This window comes from Struthio camelus, chromosome 5 (genome assembly GCF_040807025.1).
Source record: "Struthio camelus isolate bStrCam1 chromosome 5, bStrCam1.hap1, whole genome shotgun sequence".
Lineage (NCBI taxonomy): Eukaryota > Metazoa > Chordata > Aves > Struthioniformes > Struthionidae > Struthio > Struthio camelus.
This window is the reverse complement of record NC_090946.1, coordinates 64893651-64910395: the sequence shown is the minus strand read 5'-3', so window position 1 is coordinate 64910395 and position 16745 is coordinate 64893651. Positions and strand designations below refer to the sequence as shown.

At 42.5% G+C, this 16745-nt stretch overlaps 1 protein-coding gene and 1 long non-coding RNA gene across 3 annotated transcripts; one reads left to right on the top strand and one right to left on the bottom strand.

The window, feature by feature from the left end:
* Nucleotides 1–231: 231 nt before the first annotated feature.
* Nucleotides 232–11962, bottom strand: CALM1 (calmodulin 1). The gene is made up of 6 exons (XM_068946797.1): nucleotides 11596–11962; nucleotides 8328–8358; nucleotides 7445–7588; nucleotides 5179–5285; nucleotides 3854–3989; nucleotides 232–3624 (listed from the first exon to the last, which is right to left on the bottom strand). The coding sequence occupies exons 1-6, from the start codon at nucleotides 11596–11598 to the stop codon at nucleotides 3596–3598; spliced, it is 450 nt and encodes a 149-aa protein (XP_068802898.1). The 5' UTR covers nucleotides 11599–11962; the 3' UTR covers nucleotides 232–3595.
* LOC104153788 (uncharacterized) lies at nucleotides 11905–14196 on the top strand. Of its 2 annotated transcripts, none has more exons than XR_011141613.1 (4): nucleotides 11905–11990; nucleotides 12499–12587; nucleotides 12727–12793; nucleotides 13457–14196. It is a non-coding gene; the product is annotated as an uncharacterized lncRNA (long non-coding RNA). The 2 variants fall into 2 exon arrangements; XR_011141612.1 differs by having other exon boundaries at nucleotides 11906–11990; nucleotides 12474–12587.
* The last annotated feature ends 2549 nt before the right edge of the window (nucleotides 14197–16745 follow it).

Sequence of the window (16745 nt, the reverse complement as noted above, 5' to 3'; positions counted from 1 at the left end):
GGATCAATTTTTGATAGCATTAGCGTTCCCGAAGCTGCAGAAGTGACAAACGGTTGCGGGGTAAGACAACCTTTTGTTATAGCCGTTGGTTAATGTGCCCCTTCCTCCCCTTCCCCACCAACCTCCCCCACCCTGCCCCCCCCAAACAAAGTAAACACCCCATACCTACAGACAATGTTTCAGAATTTGTGCTTTGGAATTAATTAATAAAATAAGCATGATAATGAATAATCTATTTTAAGCATTTTCTTACCCTTTATTTTTTCATTATGATCAGAAGAGGAATATGATTAACAGCAGTTTAAACTTTAGCAGTACAATTTCAGTATTAAATATAAAACTACACTGCAAGTTGATGTATTTTAAAAATGGTTATGTATATTCTAACCTTAAGCTCATGTATCAAATACAAGTAACTCAATTGTTTCTTGCCTTGACAGTTAACATATCTAACAAATTTCAGCAAGCCAGACATCCATCTTTTCCATTTAAATAAAAAAAATAAGCAAGCACACCAACTCTATTTCATAGCAAGCGGGTGTAAAGATTCAACACTTTCCTGAGTGTTGTGCAAAGAATAACGTTTGAGAAAGTAGGTTAAGTGAGTGTAATGATAAACCTAAAGCTAAGCTGGAGGACCTTTTGATTAACTTCATATTTCATATGCTATTGCATCAGTTGAGAGCAATATGAGTTACAGAACTTCCATGAAAACAAGCCACTTACAAGCAGGTGGTTAAGCTTGATCAGTTTATTAAAAGGATTATATGACACGGTTGCCTGCAATAGCAGGGGACTGGATTTGATGACCCAGGAAGTTCTTTCCAGTCCCGTGTTTCTAAGCCATGCACCAAGTGTACCCAGCCCACACTTTCACATTTGGAAAAAGGCAAATAAAGCCACACACACACACACACACTCACAAAAAAAAAAAAAAGAAAAAAAGAAAAGTCCTGGATGACATTTCATTTCTCTAGATATTCACTATGCAGAAGGGAACAGAGCTAAAATCCTGTACAGAGGATACATTTACTCAAGGTTGATGTGGTACTGAAGTCAGTTAATAATTAGATACCTCCAGGCAGATTCAGTTACAGGGCATACTAACACTGCACACTGCCAGACAATTTCTAATCAAGCCAAGAACCTCTTGCAGGAATGAGGCCTCTTTGCTAGCAAGCACAGAGCACACTGAATAAGCTAAAAGCAGCTGTTCTTAAATGAACTACCCTACCAACCGTGAGTGAATGACAGATAGATGATGGTAAGAAGCATTTACCTACTAGACAAGATCTCTCTGCACGTTCAGGCAGAAGAAGTAATTAATTCAGAGCAGCAACCATTGCTCCTACCTTGCCTGTCTCCTGAAGTACATTCTCTTTAAAATCTGGTCTACAGAATCAGTGCAGCAATTCTCAAATGCTACCAAGGTAGCAGTTTGTGGCTGCCACACAAAAGGTTTTTCTTTCAAAAAGAGAAAAAAGTCAGGCATTCCCATCATAGCAGCCAGTTTGTTATGACAGCATATGCAGCCATAGCAAAAGCCTGTGCAAGAACAAGAGATCTAAACAATTGCCTAGATTCAACCCATCTAACTTTTAGGCACTTGGTTAAGGTATCAGGGTACCTAGCCACCCAGAACTCCCCCTGGTCACCAATGGCAGACAGTGTGAATTGCCTACTGGAAGTGACTTTTTACTGGTTGCACTTCAAGCAATGAGGTTCTCAACACAGGCACCTCAGTTAGACAGGATGAATGGAGACTCACACCTCTCCCATGAGATAGTTTCAACACTCTCCAACACCAAAGGCATAGCAATTAAGGTTTGCAACTCCAGTTGTTTGGAAACAAACTTACAATCAAGTAATTAAGCTGTAGTCCCTCCCTCCCAAGCATAAAAGCCTTCCAAATGGAGGCTCTGCTATTTAAAAAAGAAAAAAGAAAAAAAGGAAAAGGGCAAAGAAAAGAAAAAAGCCTTCTTCTTTCAAATAAAGAAGAGGGGACATGGCTGCTTTGCCATGCACTCATTCACAGGGAAGCTGAAGGATTGATCAGAGAACACTTTACTCAAAGACCTGGAATGACTAAGCACTGCTAGTGCATGCAAAGCAGAAGTAACATGATGGTTTTTAAATTAACCCTAGTCCTCTTCTCCACCCCACAAAATTCATGCAAGTGTTTGATAAGTTAGTCAAGAACAACAGCCCCAGATTCCAAAAAGGCTTAATTTTAAATATTGTAAGAGAACGTCCTGTTTTTCTTTCTGTGGGTAGAGAAATGCATTTTTGGCATGTTTAAGAATAATACACATCTATGAAGTCCATGCTGTTTAAATTCTCCAACTGGTTTCTATAACCTGTCAAAAAACCAAAACCAACCTATACATGTTTCCCCAGTATTCACATGCATGCTGAGAGCTCTCCACTTTAGTGAAATGAGGTGTTACTTCTATGCTGATAGTTGACGAGTCAGCATTACACGACTTTGAGACCAACTAAATTAACATTGTCGTAATATGAAAGGCAAGCACAAGTTCATTTATTTATAGCAAAGGTCTTGGGTTACAGGAGGTCAGTTCTTGCCATCTTGAAAAGATAGGGGATAACTTATTGCATACATGTGCATTATAATTTAGCAGCAAGTAATTCATAGAACACTTCCCTCCTACTGCTTTTTTGGTTTATCTCAATTATATATATATATTTCAGCTTTACAAAGCATTTAACACCGCCTTTAAGTTAATGGTCTTTTATTGGAAAAAAAGACTAGCATTTACAACTTGGAATGGACATAAATTGTAATATCTTGAACAGCGATGTTGATAGTTGTGCTGAAGTCCACAGGCTACTCCGCCAACTCCAAGTCATGGTACAGAAGGTTTTAAAAATATGAGAGTCCAAAGATGCTCCCTTGGTGAAGGTTTCTTTTAAAAATTTTGTGAACGGTAACAGCCCGACACCCGTTTCACTATAGTGCAATGCAGACAATGTTAAACCAATATTATAACACAGACATGCCATCCATAGTTAAGATCATCATATTCTGGAAAACACTGCTACGTACAGGAGAACCATTCGACCTTTAGGGCATTTTCTAAGTTTCACATCCTTCAACCACTTTTGCTGCATACCATCCTGAGGTATAAACCAATTTTAAAGTAAACCAGCTATGACAATTTATACTACAAATTGAACTAGAATCCACTGTTCAACAAAAGAGTGGATTTACAGGTTGTTTTTTTTCTCCTTTTAATAGAAATGTCTGACTGTGCTCAATTGTCAAGCTGCATGCATGAAAAACTGGCCAGCCCAAACAGTGTAATAGTCATTAGCAAATGGAACTTTTGAGTTCACTAAGTGCTTCCTTTTTTATTTGCAAGGTAGTACAATTATTTATATTGTAAAATTGATGTTTAACTTGATCTTTTGGGGACAGGACCACCAACCATTACATGCAGTTTGTGGACAGAAGGTATTTTGACATTCAGTTTTGCTATACAGAAACAGAATGAATAAATGAACATTTTTTTGCAAGAGGTAAGTAAAAGATTCAATTTGATTCTTCTAGAGGAAAAAAGGTGTAAAGGAGGTCTCTTCACTTTGCAGTCATCATCTGTACGAATTCTGAAAAGATAAAAAGTCACTATGATTTATTGTCTCCAGCATAGTCAGCTGTCAGGTAGGGTCAAGTCTTAACCACAAGTGGTGAAAAAGCTTTCACTGCATCTAGGAGTTTTTGTCCACAGAAGTGGGCAACTGAATAAACTGAGTGTCTCCAAGATTAAATTAGAGTCAACAAATCTTCATTCAAAAAAATCTGTGTGATAGTTTCAAATCAAGATAAGCATCTTACCTTCATAGTTGACTTGCCCATCCCCATCAATGTCTGCTTCTCTGATCATTTCATCTACTTCTTCATCTGTTAACTTTTCTCCTAAGTTTGTCATAACATGACGTAGCTCCGCTGCACTGATATAACCGTTGCCATCCTGTGAGGAAAAAGTTGCACAAGATCAACGATCCTAAGACTGATTAACTCTGAAATTAAATCCAGATTTCCAGTGACTGCTTTTGAATTAGGCTTGTGATACTGGGACAGCTATACAGATCTGGTGAACTGGAGTCTGTATATCCCTCCCCTAGTATAGTCACATCACCTTTCAAGCATGTATGACCCCATTATCTTTCTCTGCTATTATCTGTACTGTAATAGCAGTTGCATGGCCTGGTTTGTGGCTGTGATTAGGCACTATGAATGCTTCTAAAGATCTTTCCAAAAATCCTGAAACAAAACATTTCCTATATTTAGTTTGTCTATGCTGCCTAAAACAAGGTAAAGATTACATCCCTGTGACCAGAAAAAGTAAGTCAGGTTTGCATTACACACAACACTGCCCCCATAACCAGACAGCAGATAGCTAGGTTAGGCTTCTTGGGTAAGATGTTCTGAACAAGTTACACACGTAGTTTTTTTTTTTTTTTAAAGTGTAGTTTGGAAAAGCTTAGAAATGTCATTCTGTGTCTCTCCATGAGAAGAGGGAACAAGTGAAACCTCTTTGTACACAGGCACATACATCAGCTTAGTAGCTGCACAGAATAGTTCTGTTAGAACTGTAGCATCCAAGCAATCCAAGGTGGGAAACACTGTTCTGACAAGTTATCTTTACAACAGCCTCTTCATGTATGTTCAGGTATCCTTAATGAAAAATGGAAAGAACTGAACTCTTAAGGTTTCTGGAGTAACCTCAAAGTCCACATCTTGAACACACAACATGCAATGTTCGTGTCCTGTAAATACTGATGACATGACCTCAGGTTCAAAAGTCTTCATAGAGAAGTACAAGATGTTCTACATCCAGGCAAACATCTCCCCATCCCCCTGAAGTCAGGTTAGAATGGAACAGAGCAAACGTACCACCAGAACAAAACAAAAAACCCCACACATCAAGCTCTACTGGTCTCCATGCCTAAGGAAAGGCCAGAAAGCTTTCTTCATGGAAATGCCTTAAGCTTAGTCCTGCCATGTAAGTGGGTATAAGCAGTCTGCTCTGCAACAGTCATCTATTCCCCTGCTTCTAGTTGAGAAGATTTCTTTTCCTTCTAGACAAAGAGAGAAAAAACACTGAGGAACAGATGCACATCACTGCTTCTGAAGAACGTATGTACTTCTAGGAATACCTTGTCAAAGACTCTGAATGCCTCACGAATTTCTTCCTCGCTGTCCGTGTCCTTCATTTTTCTGGCCATCATGGTTAAGAATTCAGGAAAGTCGATAGTGCCATTGCCTTAATGAGAAGAAATTTAAAAAATTAAATTCCCATGCTTTTCTTTAAAAGCCAATTTTTTTTTTTTAAACCAGGGACAAGAACCAGACTGACAGATTCTCAGTAAGCTATTCTTATACAAGAACCTGACCTTCCCCTAAGTTGCTAGCATCACCTTTTTGCTTTTACAGTGTGCAATAGCCACTGTCACTGCAGTGTTTCAGTGCCATGAAACTGACTGTTGCTTTCTCTCCAGGTCAAACTACATCATTCACCACCTAAGCTGTATGTACAATGAACCTGATGCTCCAATATTAACAGATACAAACATTTATCTTTGCTTCAGATCACTCCCAAAAACTAGATGTCAACTAAAAATCTAAACTGCTGTGGGATTTTCCTAAGATCCGGCATATCCGGGAAGACATTCCTGAGGACGCACTGACAAATTCATGTTATCTACAACTTGGAAAAAAATAAAGCTGGACTAAGGTGCTCATAAATACTTGTTAAAAACCTCCCTAGCAGGTTATGTTGCACATCACAGATAATGCACAATTTTAAAGGGTAACGAGTATCTGCAAATTCAGCAGACATGAGGAAATCTGTCATTATTTAGTATTTCTGAAAAGCTTAGCATGAGGTGTTCTGGATACTTATTTCACTGCAAAACTGAAAATCCCTGGCAGTGTCCAGACCTCATCCCTAAGACTTGCAAGTTGTCCACTCAAAGCAACAATTCAATCCTGAGGCTGTTGAAAGCTGGGAGAAAAGTGGTATAGTAAAGAAATAAAATTCTTGGAACTGCAGAAACTAGATTAGTATAGTCGGGATACAGCTGTATCAATGCCTTAAGAAGATCTCTGTACAACTAAGACCTACCTATTTGTTGGGGGAAACATGCAAACTCACAGTGCAAGTATAGGAAAGCAGCAAAAGAAATAAGTACAGTTTTTAAGGGGGAGGAGGGGAGAACAAAAAAGAAAACATTGCAGCTTAGGGATTCCTGGTTGAGATTAATGATATCTGAGATATACAGAGCCATTCATACTCATGGCCAGCCTTATTCACCAGCTACATCAGAACACAGGTCTTGTACTCAGCTTTAAAAAGAAATCTCAATGAATATGTAGAATAATAGCAAAGCTTTCTACCATAAAAACAAGCTGAAACAGATGGGCACAGCATACTTTATCTGAGGTCATTAGCGTCCTTTCACTTTTAATCTACCAGTGCAGCACTACAGAATGTAGAAAAGTCACCATACACAACCTCTATATAGCACTGCAAACCCCCGAGTACCACAAAGTTTCTGAGTATCAGCATCCAAGAGTTAGCAACTAGAGGCAACTTACACTTTAAGGAAAGAATTTTTTAATTAGCATAGTCTCTGATAATCAAATAATCCATACTCTTGCTGCTATACTTTATTCACAACAGCCAACATACAAGATCAAAACTCTGATACTACTGAGCAGGGGAGACATTTGTCATGTGTCTAACTGCTAGCCTGACTAAAGTCTCTGAAACAAGGCTTGCAGTTACTCTTTCTGGCATCCCTTTGAAGTGATTCTGATCAACTTTGATATGAGAGTGTTTCCCTGCCTTTGCAAGATAACAACCTCAAAGAAACACTCCTACACTCCTCTGCATCTATTAGTAATCCAATACACAACATCATTAGACTACGCAAAGTCTCTCCTTGCTGCATTTTCATCTTGTAACAGCTTAGTATTGTTCCATTCTCACCATATTTTTGTCCTTAAACATAAAAATAGAGACCTTAGTTCTGGTATTATGACCGACACAGCTTGACTAAGGGAACATACACAGAAAAGCTGTGTGGAAATAGGGGTTAACCGCAGGTCAGGGCAAATCAGGTAGCAAAAGGAAACTTGTGACTCATGAGAACATTAAAATCAGAAAAAGGCCTTCGCAAGTATTAGTTTGTCTCTGCCGATCCCGTCTTAGATTCTAAAACTGCTAGCATCTTTCTTCATTCTGTACAGAGAGCAAGCAGAAAACTGACACCCCACTGGTTTAGATTCTATCACGTATTTTTAAACATTGCCTCAAGTAGAGGGAGCAACGTCAAATTCGTTAGGCTGTGCAAGGCCCAGGTGTGGAGAACGTATGCTGTAGATGATCACAGCACTAAGGATCATCTTTCCAACACTTACCATCAGCATCTACCTCGTTGATCATATCCTGCAATTCTGCTTCTGTTGGATTTTGACCCAATGACCTCATGACAGTTCCAAGTTCTTTTGTTGTGATAGTACCATCACCATCTTTGTCAAATAGGGAAAAGGCTTCCTTGAACTCTAGAGGCAGAAACAGTCCCATGGTTTAGTAATACCGCCACCATAAGAACGCAGCATATAAAGAAACATATCCCAGTGACTACGCCTTGAAGATTAAGCAGCATCTTTTAATCTAACTTGTCCATGTACCAGTAGAATTAACATTTTCAGAAGTTAAAAAAATGTGTTATAACCCCAGCCTATAACTACATACACTAAGCTTCAATATGCTATATTACTGCATGTGCATTATACCTCTACAAAGCATTTCAGCATCTTGCTGCCCGACTCAGTGGCACCATAAATAAACCTTCTCTTAACCAGCACAAGTTACTGGCACTCTGCTAAGTTAGAAGTTATTTAAAAGGCATTGATTTATTACCCATTAATACAAGCCAGTTTTAGGACTAATTGTTTGTTGCCTTTTCAGTTCAAGTTTGTCTTCACTTGCTTAAAAAGGTCTGTAGTTCTGCTTTGTCTATAAGAAGCTCACTCAAGAGTCCAGCAATTTTTATTTTTGTTTGTAAAACAATAAACATAGGACTCAGCTCAGATCTGAGAGTCTAGGACAATCATCTGGAATCCAAGAAAGCAGTCTAAATTAAGAGAAGCAACCAGTAATCTTCTGCAACTTCTTTGTTAAGTGCAAGAATATATCTGAAGTCATTGGTAAATTCATTTCGCTATTTTGTTTAAGTATATTCTTTTAGTCACAATAAGTCAACCAATAGAAAATATTTCTCATTATTAAGATACTTACCAGCAATCTGTTCTTCAGTCAGCTGATCAGCCTACACGAAGAACAGAACATTTTAGAACATCGTTTACCTCTGGCTATGCCAAGCCATGAGACACCTGACTTCCTTCGAATTTCAGGAGTACTGTATTATTACATTAACAAAGCAACTTTTAACCCCTGGAATTCTACTTCTGAAAGGAGAGATTCACTAACCAACACAATGCAGCTGTTTCTGAAAGCATATAAACTGGTTTCAAAACTGCACATTAGAATCTGATAACACCATCCTCCAGCTCAGTGAATCCAATTTGGTCAAGTGAAGAACACAGCAGGCTCCTCGTCAGAGGCATGAAATCCTGAATGACATGTTTAGGAGTTTCACATCACATCACAGGTCACTTCCAGAAGCATATTGGCCCTAATACAGTGCAGGGGTATTTACAGATTTTTGGGCTAGTGACAAGTGTGCCACCTAGTGATCTAACACTACAAAATTCTCATGTTCCTTCCCCCGCCCCCAAACATCCTTCAAATATTACCCTACTGTACAGGAAATAGGAAGGACTGATGTACTGCAACAATAAGAGGAATTGCAGCTTAGTATTATGGAGACTTTTGCCATCTCCGAGAAAAGAGCCATTATCTAGTGCCACAATTGTTTTACTGTTTAAAACCATGCAGTCTGATTACACTGCCTTCCACTGATACGTAGGTTGTTCTAAATCTTGTCACTCATTTTAAGTGGCAAGACTGAAAATGTTTGCCCATGACCTTCTACATCATGAGGCCACTGTTCCATCCTAAGATTTACAGATCAGTGGGCAATTAAGTGGTCTTCTCCAGATCCTAACCATATTCTTCTAGAAGTCTCTCTTCTCTGTAAGGGTAGAGACACCACAGCAGCTCTGTTATTTGGCCTTGAAGAAGCTAAGCACTTTTTTTTTTCCCCTCAAAGAAAGTGTGCATTTCCTAATCACTTAGGGAAAAAAAAAAATCACATTCCACATGCCTAGTCACAGATGCTGGAGAACACAATATAGTAACTCCTTTTAAACTCACTTTATAGGATAGTTTTACCAATACCAAAATAATTGTGTAGGTCAGAGAACACAGGCATCTTGTAACCCTTCTTTTGTCCTAAGACACCATTACTCTCAAGTATAAAGCCACATAACTACATTAAAGAGCAAAAAACACAATGAAAGAATTAACAGGCTGTATGATCTGTCAGGCTCTTGCACAGAGGAACGGGTAGGTTTGAGAGATTGCTGTATGCATTAAATGACATACACAGTGCTTCCATCCGAAGATAGGGTTTTTTTTAAAATGACTTTTTAATCTCTATATGTAATGATTAAACAATTCCCCACACGCACACGGATTATTGGTGTGAGAGGAAAAAAGATGGGGTTCAATTTCTTAATTCTTATTTAATAAACTGCAAAAGATGTGGGTCCAAAAACCTAATTTGGGTTTCCAAATTTTGATTTTCCAGTAAATAGGTAGTTTTTTCTTAAAGATTACTGAAGTAATTTACATAACTAATGCCCTGCAGAATAGGGAAGAGCCACACCTCAGCGAAAGTCTCTAGCAGCACCAGTACTGCCCCATTATTTGGGGTTTGCTAGATGTTTCTAAGATCAGAATATTTTGAAATTAAAAGGAACTTCCACGCACTGCAACAAAAGTACACAGGTTGACCCAAAATCACCATGATATTCCATGGGGCTCACCTTCCCAAGCAACAGGCACAAACACTGCCCGCTCACCCCTAGCTACCAGGACAAAGGTACCTAACGCTAGAGCAATCACCCCACCCAGCCAAGTCATCAAATCCTGTCCTAGTGATGTCAGCCTTCCCCAACAGGAAGAAGGGGAGATGGAGAGACAGAACCGAGGAACACCCAGATTGCCAAAATGCGATTAGAGGTCAGCCTGCAACCGCTTCGCTGCTGTCATAGGAAGCGAAACGACCGGGAAAATCCCAGCCCTTGCTCTCTCCCTCTTTTACAAGGGCTCCAGGGCTGCACCGCAGCCTGACGGCCAGAGGACCGCGGGCTGCTCCCCGAAGCCCACCAACGATGCGTTTGCAAAGGCGAGGCAAACGCGGGCATCTCCAAGGCTGTGGTGCGGGGGGCTGAGCGAGCCGAGGCGTGCACCGCCCGGGGCGCAACAGGCGCCGTCCCCCGCCAGGCGAGCCGCAGCCACCCACTGCTGCAGTGCGGCCCCGTTTCCCCTCCCTCTCCAGCAACGGCTGCTGCACTCCGTATTGTCCACATCATGTCCTCGTCCTCCAGCTGGGAGGGCAGCTCCGTGCCGCAGCTAGCCTTTCCCGTCCCCTCCAGCCACTCGCTTCCCTCCCCGGGAAGGCAACGGCTATTCCCCCGCAGCCACCCATTCCCACAAACATCCGGATTCCAGTCCCCAGGGAGGAAGCAGCACCCTCAGGGAGCATAAAAGGCTCCCGCGTCCCCAGCTGCGGGTCTCCTCCCACCCAGCTCCCCATGCAGATACTGCAAAGTTTCCAGCGAAGCAGCGCACACTGCGCCCCAGTCTCGCCCTGCTGGGGGTGCGCGGGGGCTGGGGGAGGAAGAGGAGGAGACATGATGTAATGCAGGCAGCGATGGGCTTCGCCGGTGCTGCGTTTTTAGGATGGGTGGGGGGGGCGCGGTAGCTGCAGCGCGCTGCCCTCCCCCGGGCCGCCCCCCCGCTCCCTGCGCAGTGCAGCTGGTGCCGAGCGGCGCGCGGATCCTCGGCGCGGCCCGCGCCCCCGCCGCGCGCCGGAGGGAGGGCGGCGGCACCCCCGCCGCCCGGGGGCCGCGCACCCCGGCCCCGGCCCTTTCCGGAGGGGAGCGGGGGAGGGCGAGGCGGGCTGCCGGCCGCGCTGCGCCCCGGGCGGCGCCATGCGGCCCCGCCATGCGGCCCGCGCCCAGGGCAGCGGGGCCGGGGCGCCCGCTCGCAGGGCCCGGCAAAGGGGAAGGAAGCGGCGGAGGAGGAAGGGCTGCAGCTCCCCCGCGACCCCGGGGGCGGGGTGGGCTGAGGGGTGGGTGGGAGTGTGTGTGGGGGGGGGGTGTCCGCGGTGACCATCGCGCTCAGCCCGAGGCTGCGCCTCGCCGCCGCAGCCCCCCCCCCCCGGGGCCCCGCTCCGCCGGCTTCTCCCCCTCCGCTCCCCGCGGAAAGGGCCGCTCCGCGGAGCCGGCCGTCCCGCCGCGGCCACCCCCCGCTCCCGCGCCCCGCCGGCTGCGGCTGCTGGCGGGCGGGCGGGCTGGCGGGCGGGCGGGCTACCTACCATGGCGCAGCGGCGGCGGCGGGCCCGGCGGCGGCTGCACGAACTGCGCGACCACGAGCGGCGGCGGTGCTGCCTGCTCCCGGCGCGGCTCCCCACAAGTGCTGGGGCTGTGAGCCTGCGCCGCCGCGCTATATATGGCGGGCTGTATCCCTCCGCCGGCGCGGGGCCTTTTTTTTCTCCTCCCCGGCGCGGTATGTGTGAGGGTGACTGCGGCGAGCAGCCCTGCCCCCTCCGCGGCCGGCCCCTCCCCCCGCCCCCCCCCCCCCCACCGCCGCCGCCGCCGCCGCCGCAGTCGCTCGCCCCCAGAGGCGCGGCCCGCGCCGCTCGGTGCCCCTCGCCCCGCGGCCGCGCTCCTCTCCCCTTCCCCGCCTCCTCCTCCCCCCGCTCGCCCGGAGGTAAGAGCCCCGCACGGGCAGGCGGGGGCCGCCCAGAGGGCGAAGCCGCCCCCCTCCCCCCCCGGAGCAGAGGCCCGAAGGGGCGACACCTCGCCGCCAGCCCCGGCCGCCGCGGCGGGGGGCCGCGACGCTCCCGCCCGGGCAGTGGCCGTTTTCCGCCGAGCGGCCGGTGCCCGCGGGGCGTCGCCATCTCCCCCCCCCCCCCGGGGGGGCCGCGCTCAGGCCTCTGCCCTCCTGCCTCGCCGGGATCCTCTCACCGGGGGAAATCTCACCGGGTTTGGGTTTTTTCCTAAAGAGCATCCCCGCTGGCGCCGCCCGAGGCGCCTGGTGCTCACCTGGGAGAGGCTGATGGCGCAGCGGGGGGGCTGCACTAATAAAGCATATGCTTCGGGGAAGCCTGACAGAGGAGGAGAGACGCGAAAGAGGTTGTAAAACGGGTGCGTGGCTCTAAGGGTGAGCAGAGCCGTCCTGTTTTAATCACAGAGCTTTTGTCGTGCGTGAAATCTAGATCACAGTAAAACTCCGTCCCAGAATCAGATGGTCTCTGCCTGACGTGTCACTGTGGTCCCCGCTCAGCAGAAGTGCTGTAGTCTACAGGTGAGAGGGAGCAAAGGCATGTTCTGATACCAAACATTTTCCTTTCTCCTGTATCTGCTCTGGGGTTTGGGTTTTTTTTCCCTGTCTGATAATATTCCAGGTAAATATTGTAGCATTCATGTGGTACCTTCTTTAACAGGTACGGAAGCTTACAAGCAAGCACAGGCCTACACTGGAATCAAGGATTTTGGTTCTGTTCATTGCAGGTACCCTTTCATTTTGGGTTTTCTTGCAGTAGAAGGTATCTTTAGATAAAGTTTTAGTTTCGGCCTATTTCTAGGTTGGAAGGCTAACAGTATTTTCAATATGGTCATAATTCTGATGATCTTTGACATATAGCACTAAATGTTTAAAAATAAATTCTTCTTTTTTATGTTTGAAAAATCTTGTTTACTTTCAGTGTTTTAAATAAAGACAGAATCAGTTAGGTTCTTTGTATCTGACAATTTTTGTAGGCCCTACCAATGAAATTACAATGTATTTGCTTGCTTCTCTAGCACCGAGTGATAAGTTGGGAAACTCAACTATTATGTATTTGCAATCTAGAAAGATTTCTCACAGCAAACAAAATAGCGTATATAATATGCCATAGTTTGGTCCCATAACCATGCTAGCATTTATGTTAGGAGTAGGATATGAAATACTGTCAGAAATCCTGTTGGCAACTAGCTAGTCTGCAAATCATAGCAGTTTTAACTTCCTTTTTTGATGTAGAATGCTTAGCCTCCTATTTTTAATATAATTTTTTTCTAACTACTAAGCAGCGAAGTTGAATTTTTTGCTAAGGAAGAACATGTAAATTGATCTTTTGTTTTCAAACCAGGCCAACAATTTTAAGCTGTCATTTTCCTAGCTTAATTTCTTTTCAGAAAATATGGCACAATGTTTGATTGCTGTGGGCTGCAAGAGCTTTGCCTGGGTAAGTGAATCTTGGAAGTCCCTGAATCTCATAGGATATTTGAAGAAGAATGTTAATGTACAGATCGTTCACCTCATCTGATCTGATTTTACCCAGATGAAGATCTCATTATTGAAACAAGAATTCTGTACAAATATTGGGCTAAGAAATGTATGCAATTATCTCAAAAAGATAAATAGCAAATGTAGTCCTGTAGTCTTTGGCCAAAATGCCTGTACTGTGGAAGGCTGAAGTTGTCAGCAGAATAATCTTACCAACATTTAAATCAGATAGTTTAGAATGTGGGTATCTTATTTTAATCTCTTCAAAGTTGCTAAGTGCATGTAATATGTTCTTCCGTTGATGTTAAAAAGTACAGGGATTAGATTTATCTGTTAAGGAGAGACTATGAGATAAGTAATTCAAATTTATGTAGATACTCTCACAAAATATCAGCATTTGTCATGTTCGTACATAGGTGAAGAAATTTGGAAATGTAAAGTAAAAAGTAAACAGCCAGTCAGTGACATACAAAGAATGTTGCCAAAGATTAACAGGACTTTTGACTAGAGGCACTGCTGTATATTTGTTCCTATTTCTTGTTCTTGTTTTTCACTTTTCCTTTTTGGTGTCTACTCCTACTATGATTGATATTAATTTATACTAAAGATGGCATTTTTAAATAAAGTTTACTTTTTGTGTAGTGTGGAATATAGATATCTTGCTTTATTTAAGAACAATTTCAGTATAATTAATTAAGATGCCAGAGTTAGGTTCTGCAGTAGTTTCTGTTACATTGCATCATTCTGAATTTGAAAGTATTTCAAAGCTAATGCTCCAAAATAACATTCTGACTGAGGGGATTTTTTTTCCCCTAATTTGACATATGGTAATGATAAATGTAAACAAAACAGAATACTAATGTTTTGTTGCTTATTTAATGTAGAAAAACTCATCTAAACTCTGGCATCTGCCTGCTCCTTGTAAATCTGCTTTCACTCAGTTGTATAGCTAGATTTTGATCAGTATTCTTTGTTCTCTTAAAATTTACATTCAGTTGGGGGCAGGCAAGAAATGGCCCTGTCATCTCAATGACATACAATGTCAAATGATTTGCCAGGATCTTCTACAGTCTCATTCAAAATCTCCTGGATCTCAGTGGGAGCTGGACTGGGCCATGGAATTGCTCAGTATTTGTGTCTAAAACCACAGAATTTGGCCATCCCATTGCTACTGAGTTTTTGCTATGCACAGAGGACTATGTAATAGCTATTAAGATGAATTAATGAATTACTTCTGATTGGATGAGATTTACTATTTTAAATTATTTTACTCTCTATCACTAAACATGTTTCTGTTAACTGTGGTTCACTTGTAATATTAGCAAAAGATTATTTTATAGACCTATTCGTTCTAGTAAAAGACTTACAACCATTCTACCTAGTACTACACTTCAAAATTTGCCTTAGTATAATACTAAGGTTACAGTGTTGCAGTGTTCCTGCGCGGATTTACGTGTCTTTTTTCTGGTAGTGGCCTAAGATGTGAGAAGGAATTCTGTCAGGAACTCAGAAAAATAATGAATCTTATCACTTATATGCAAGGTATGTTTCTCCAGCCTTGGCTTTGTTAACATAAGCACTGAAGAACATGGGTTCACACGTACAATTTGTTTTCTCATATTATATATACATAACTAAAAGAATCAAAATCAAAACTTCAATTTACAGATATCTGCCCTTGGAGAAGGGATGTGAGAACAGTCAGACACAAGTTTGTCCAATCATTCAGTGCACAGCCAGGAAGCTGATAATGGCGATAAGCATAGATAACCAGTATATAATGAGGTAGAACTTTAAGAAGTCAAAACCAAATATGTAAGTACGTGCAAGACTGGTGCAACTGGGACAAATTCAAAATTAGTTTTAATAAGTTCACCAGTTATATGTTCCACCTACCCAGACTGGGGCTGAATTTGCTGTACTCCTTTCCAAGGCAATTAGAATTCTGTTGGTATATCAGAAAACAGTTGGTTATCCTCTCTGCAAAATTTTGTTCAGATACCCAGTGTTTCTTTGGGGGACTGTTTCCCACAAAATTAATATTTCTAAATGCCATTGGCAGCTGTGAAAATCTCAGCCAGTATCTATATAAAAATACTCTATGAGCTTCACTAAGATTGCAAATAAGTGGGTGGAACTCCATTGAAATAAAAAACTAGAATAGAACTGAATTTGACCACATTTATACCAGATCTGGAAATGAAAATCACTTTAATTTCAGCTTCTACGTTTCCAGACTCAGTAGCTCTTTTAAACTGGAGTCATGTTCCTATAGATTACTGTTTCTTTTTCAGAAAAAAAGAAACTCTCCAATCCTTTATGTGCTCATGGTTTATTTATATTTGCCTCTTTCCCACTGGAATGCATCAAAATCACATAGAATTATGGATCTCCACTGAGCATTAAGAGTTAAAAGGGCCTTCTGTGTAACTGAGTAATAGTAGCCATTACATATGTTGAGTATTCATTGTCTTGTGAAGTTTTAGATGGTGATAAAAAACTGATTTATCAGTTGTTTAGAACTGAATTATTTACACATTGTAATTAATTAGTCAATGTCTTTCTATGTAGCTATGTAAATTGGCATCCCCGAGGCCTAATAATTTTAAAAGTTTCATCCTCTAAACTTAACAGCAGTTTGAGCTAGGAACCTTAAAGATTCTATCTTAAAAAGACTTAGGCAGATGGGAGTTAAAGAGCTGCTCCCATACATAAACTCAGTCATACATCTTGCAGATGAAACCTTATATCTTGCAGATGAATCAAATAATTCTTTTAAATCAAAGTTCTTTTTTCTACTTGTTTACATTTGAAACGTAAAAGAAATTAAAAGAGAACAAAACTTTTTCACCCAATCTTAAAGAACAATCTTTCTTCATAACCCTATGAAAAATTCTCTAGGAAGATTTGAGAATGTGAGAACAGGATTTTCCTTCTCAGTCTTTACAAGTGCCAGTTCCATAAAAAGGTAAACATTGGATGATTCATGATACAAATAAACAATAGGAAAAAAGAGCGAGTAACTTTTATGTCTTGTTATTGTTAGTGTTTTATGGATAACAGCCAAATAGTATTCACTCTTTTTCAAAAATCAAATGCAGAAGAGCAGAGAGTACTCGGAAATATATATGTATGTTAAGTATGTATTTCATATTTCTAAATAACACTGCCAAGCATACTAAATATTTCCTAGATCAT

What these genes read in the sequence shown, in the direction of transcription:
- CALM1 (XM_068946797.1), bottom strand. An exon ending in CAACGAGGTAGATGCTGATG is followed by an intron (nt 5,286 to 7,444) that starts GTAAGTGTTGGA and finishes CTTCTCATTAAG; the next exon opens with GCAATGGCACTATCGACTTT. An exon ending in TGGGCAAGTCAACTATGAAG is followed by an intron (nt 3,625 to 3,853) that starts GTAAGATGCTTA and finishes TTATCTTTTCAG; the next exon opens with AATTCGTACAGATGATGACT.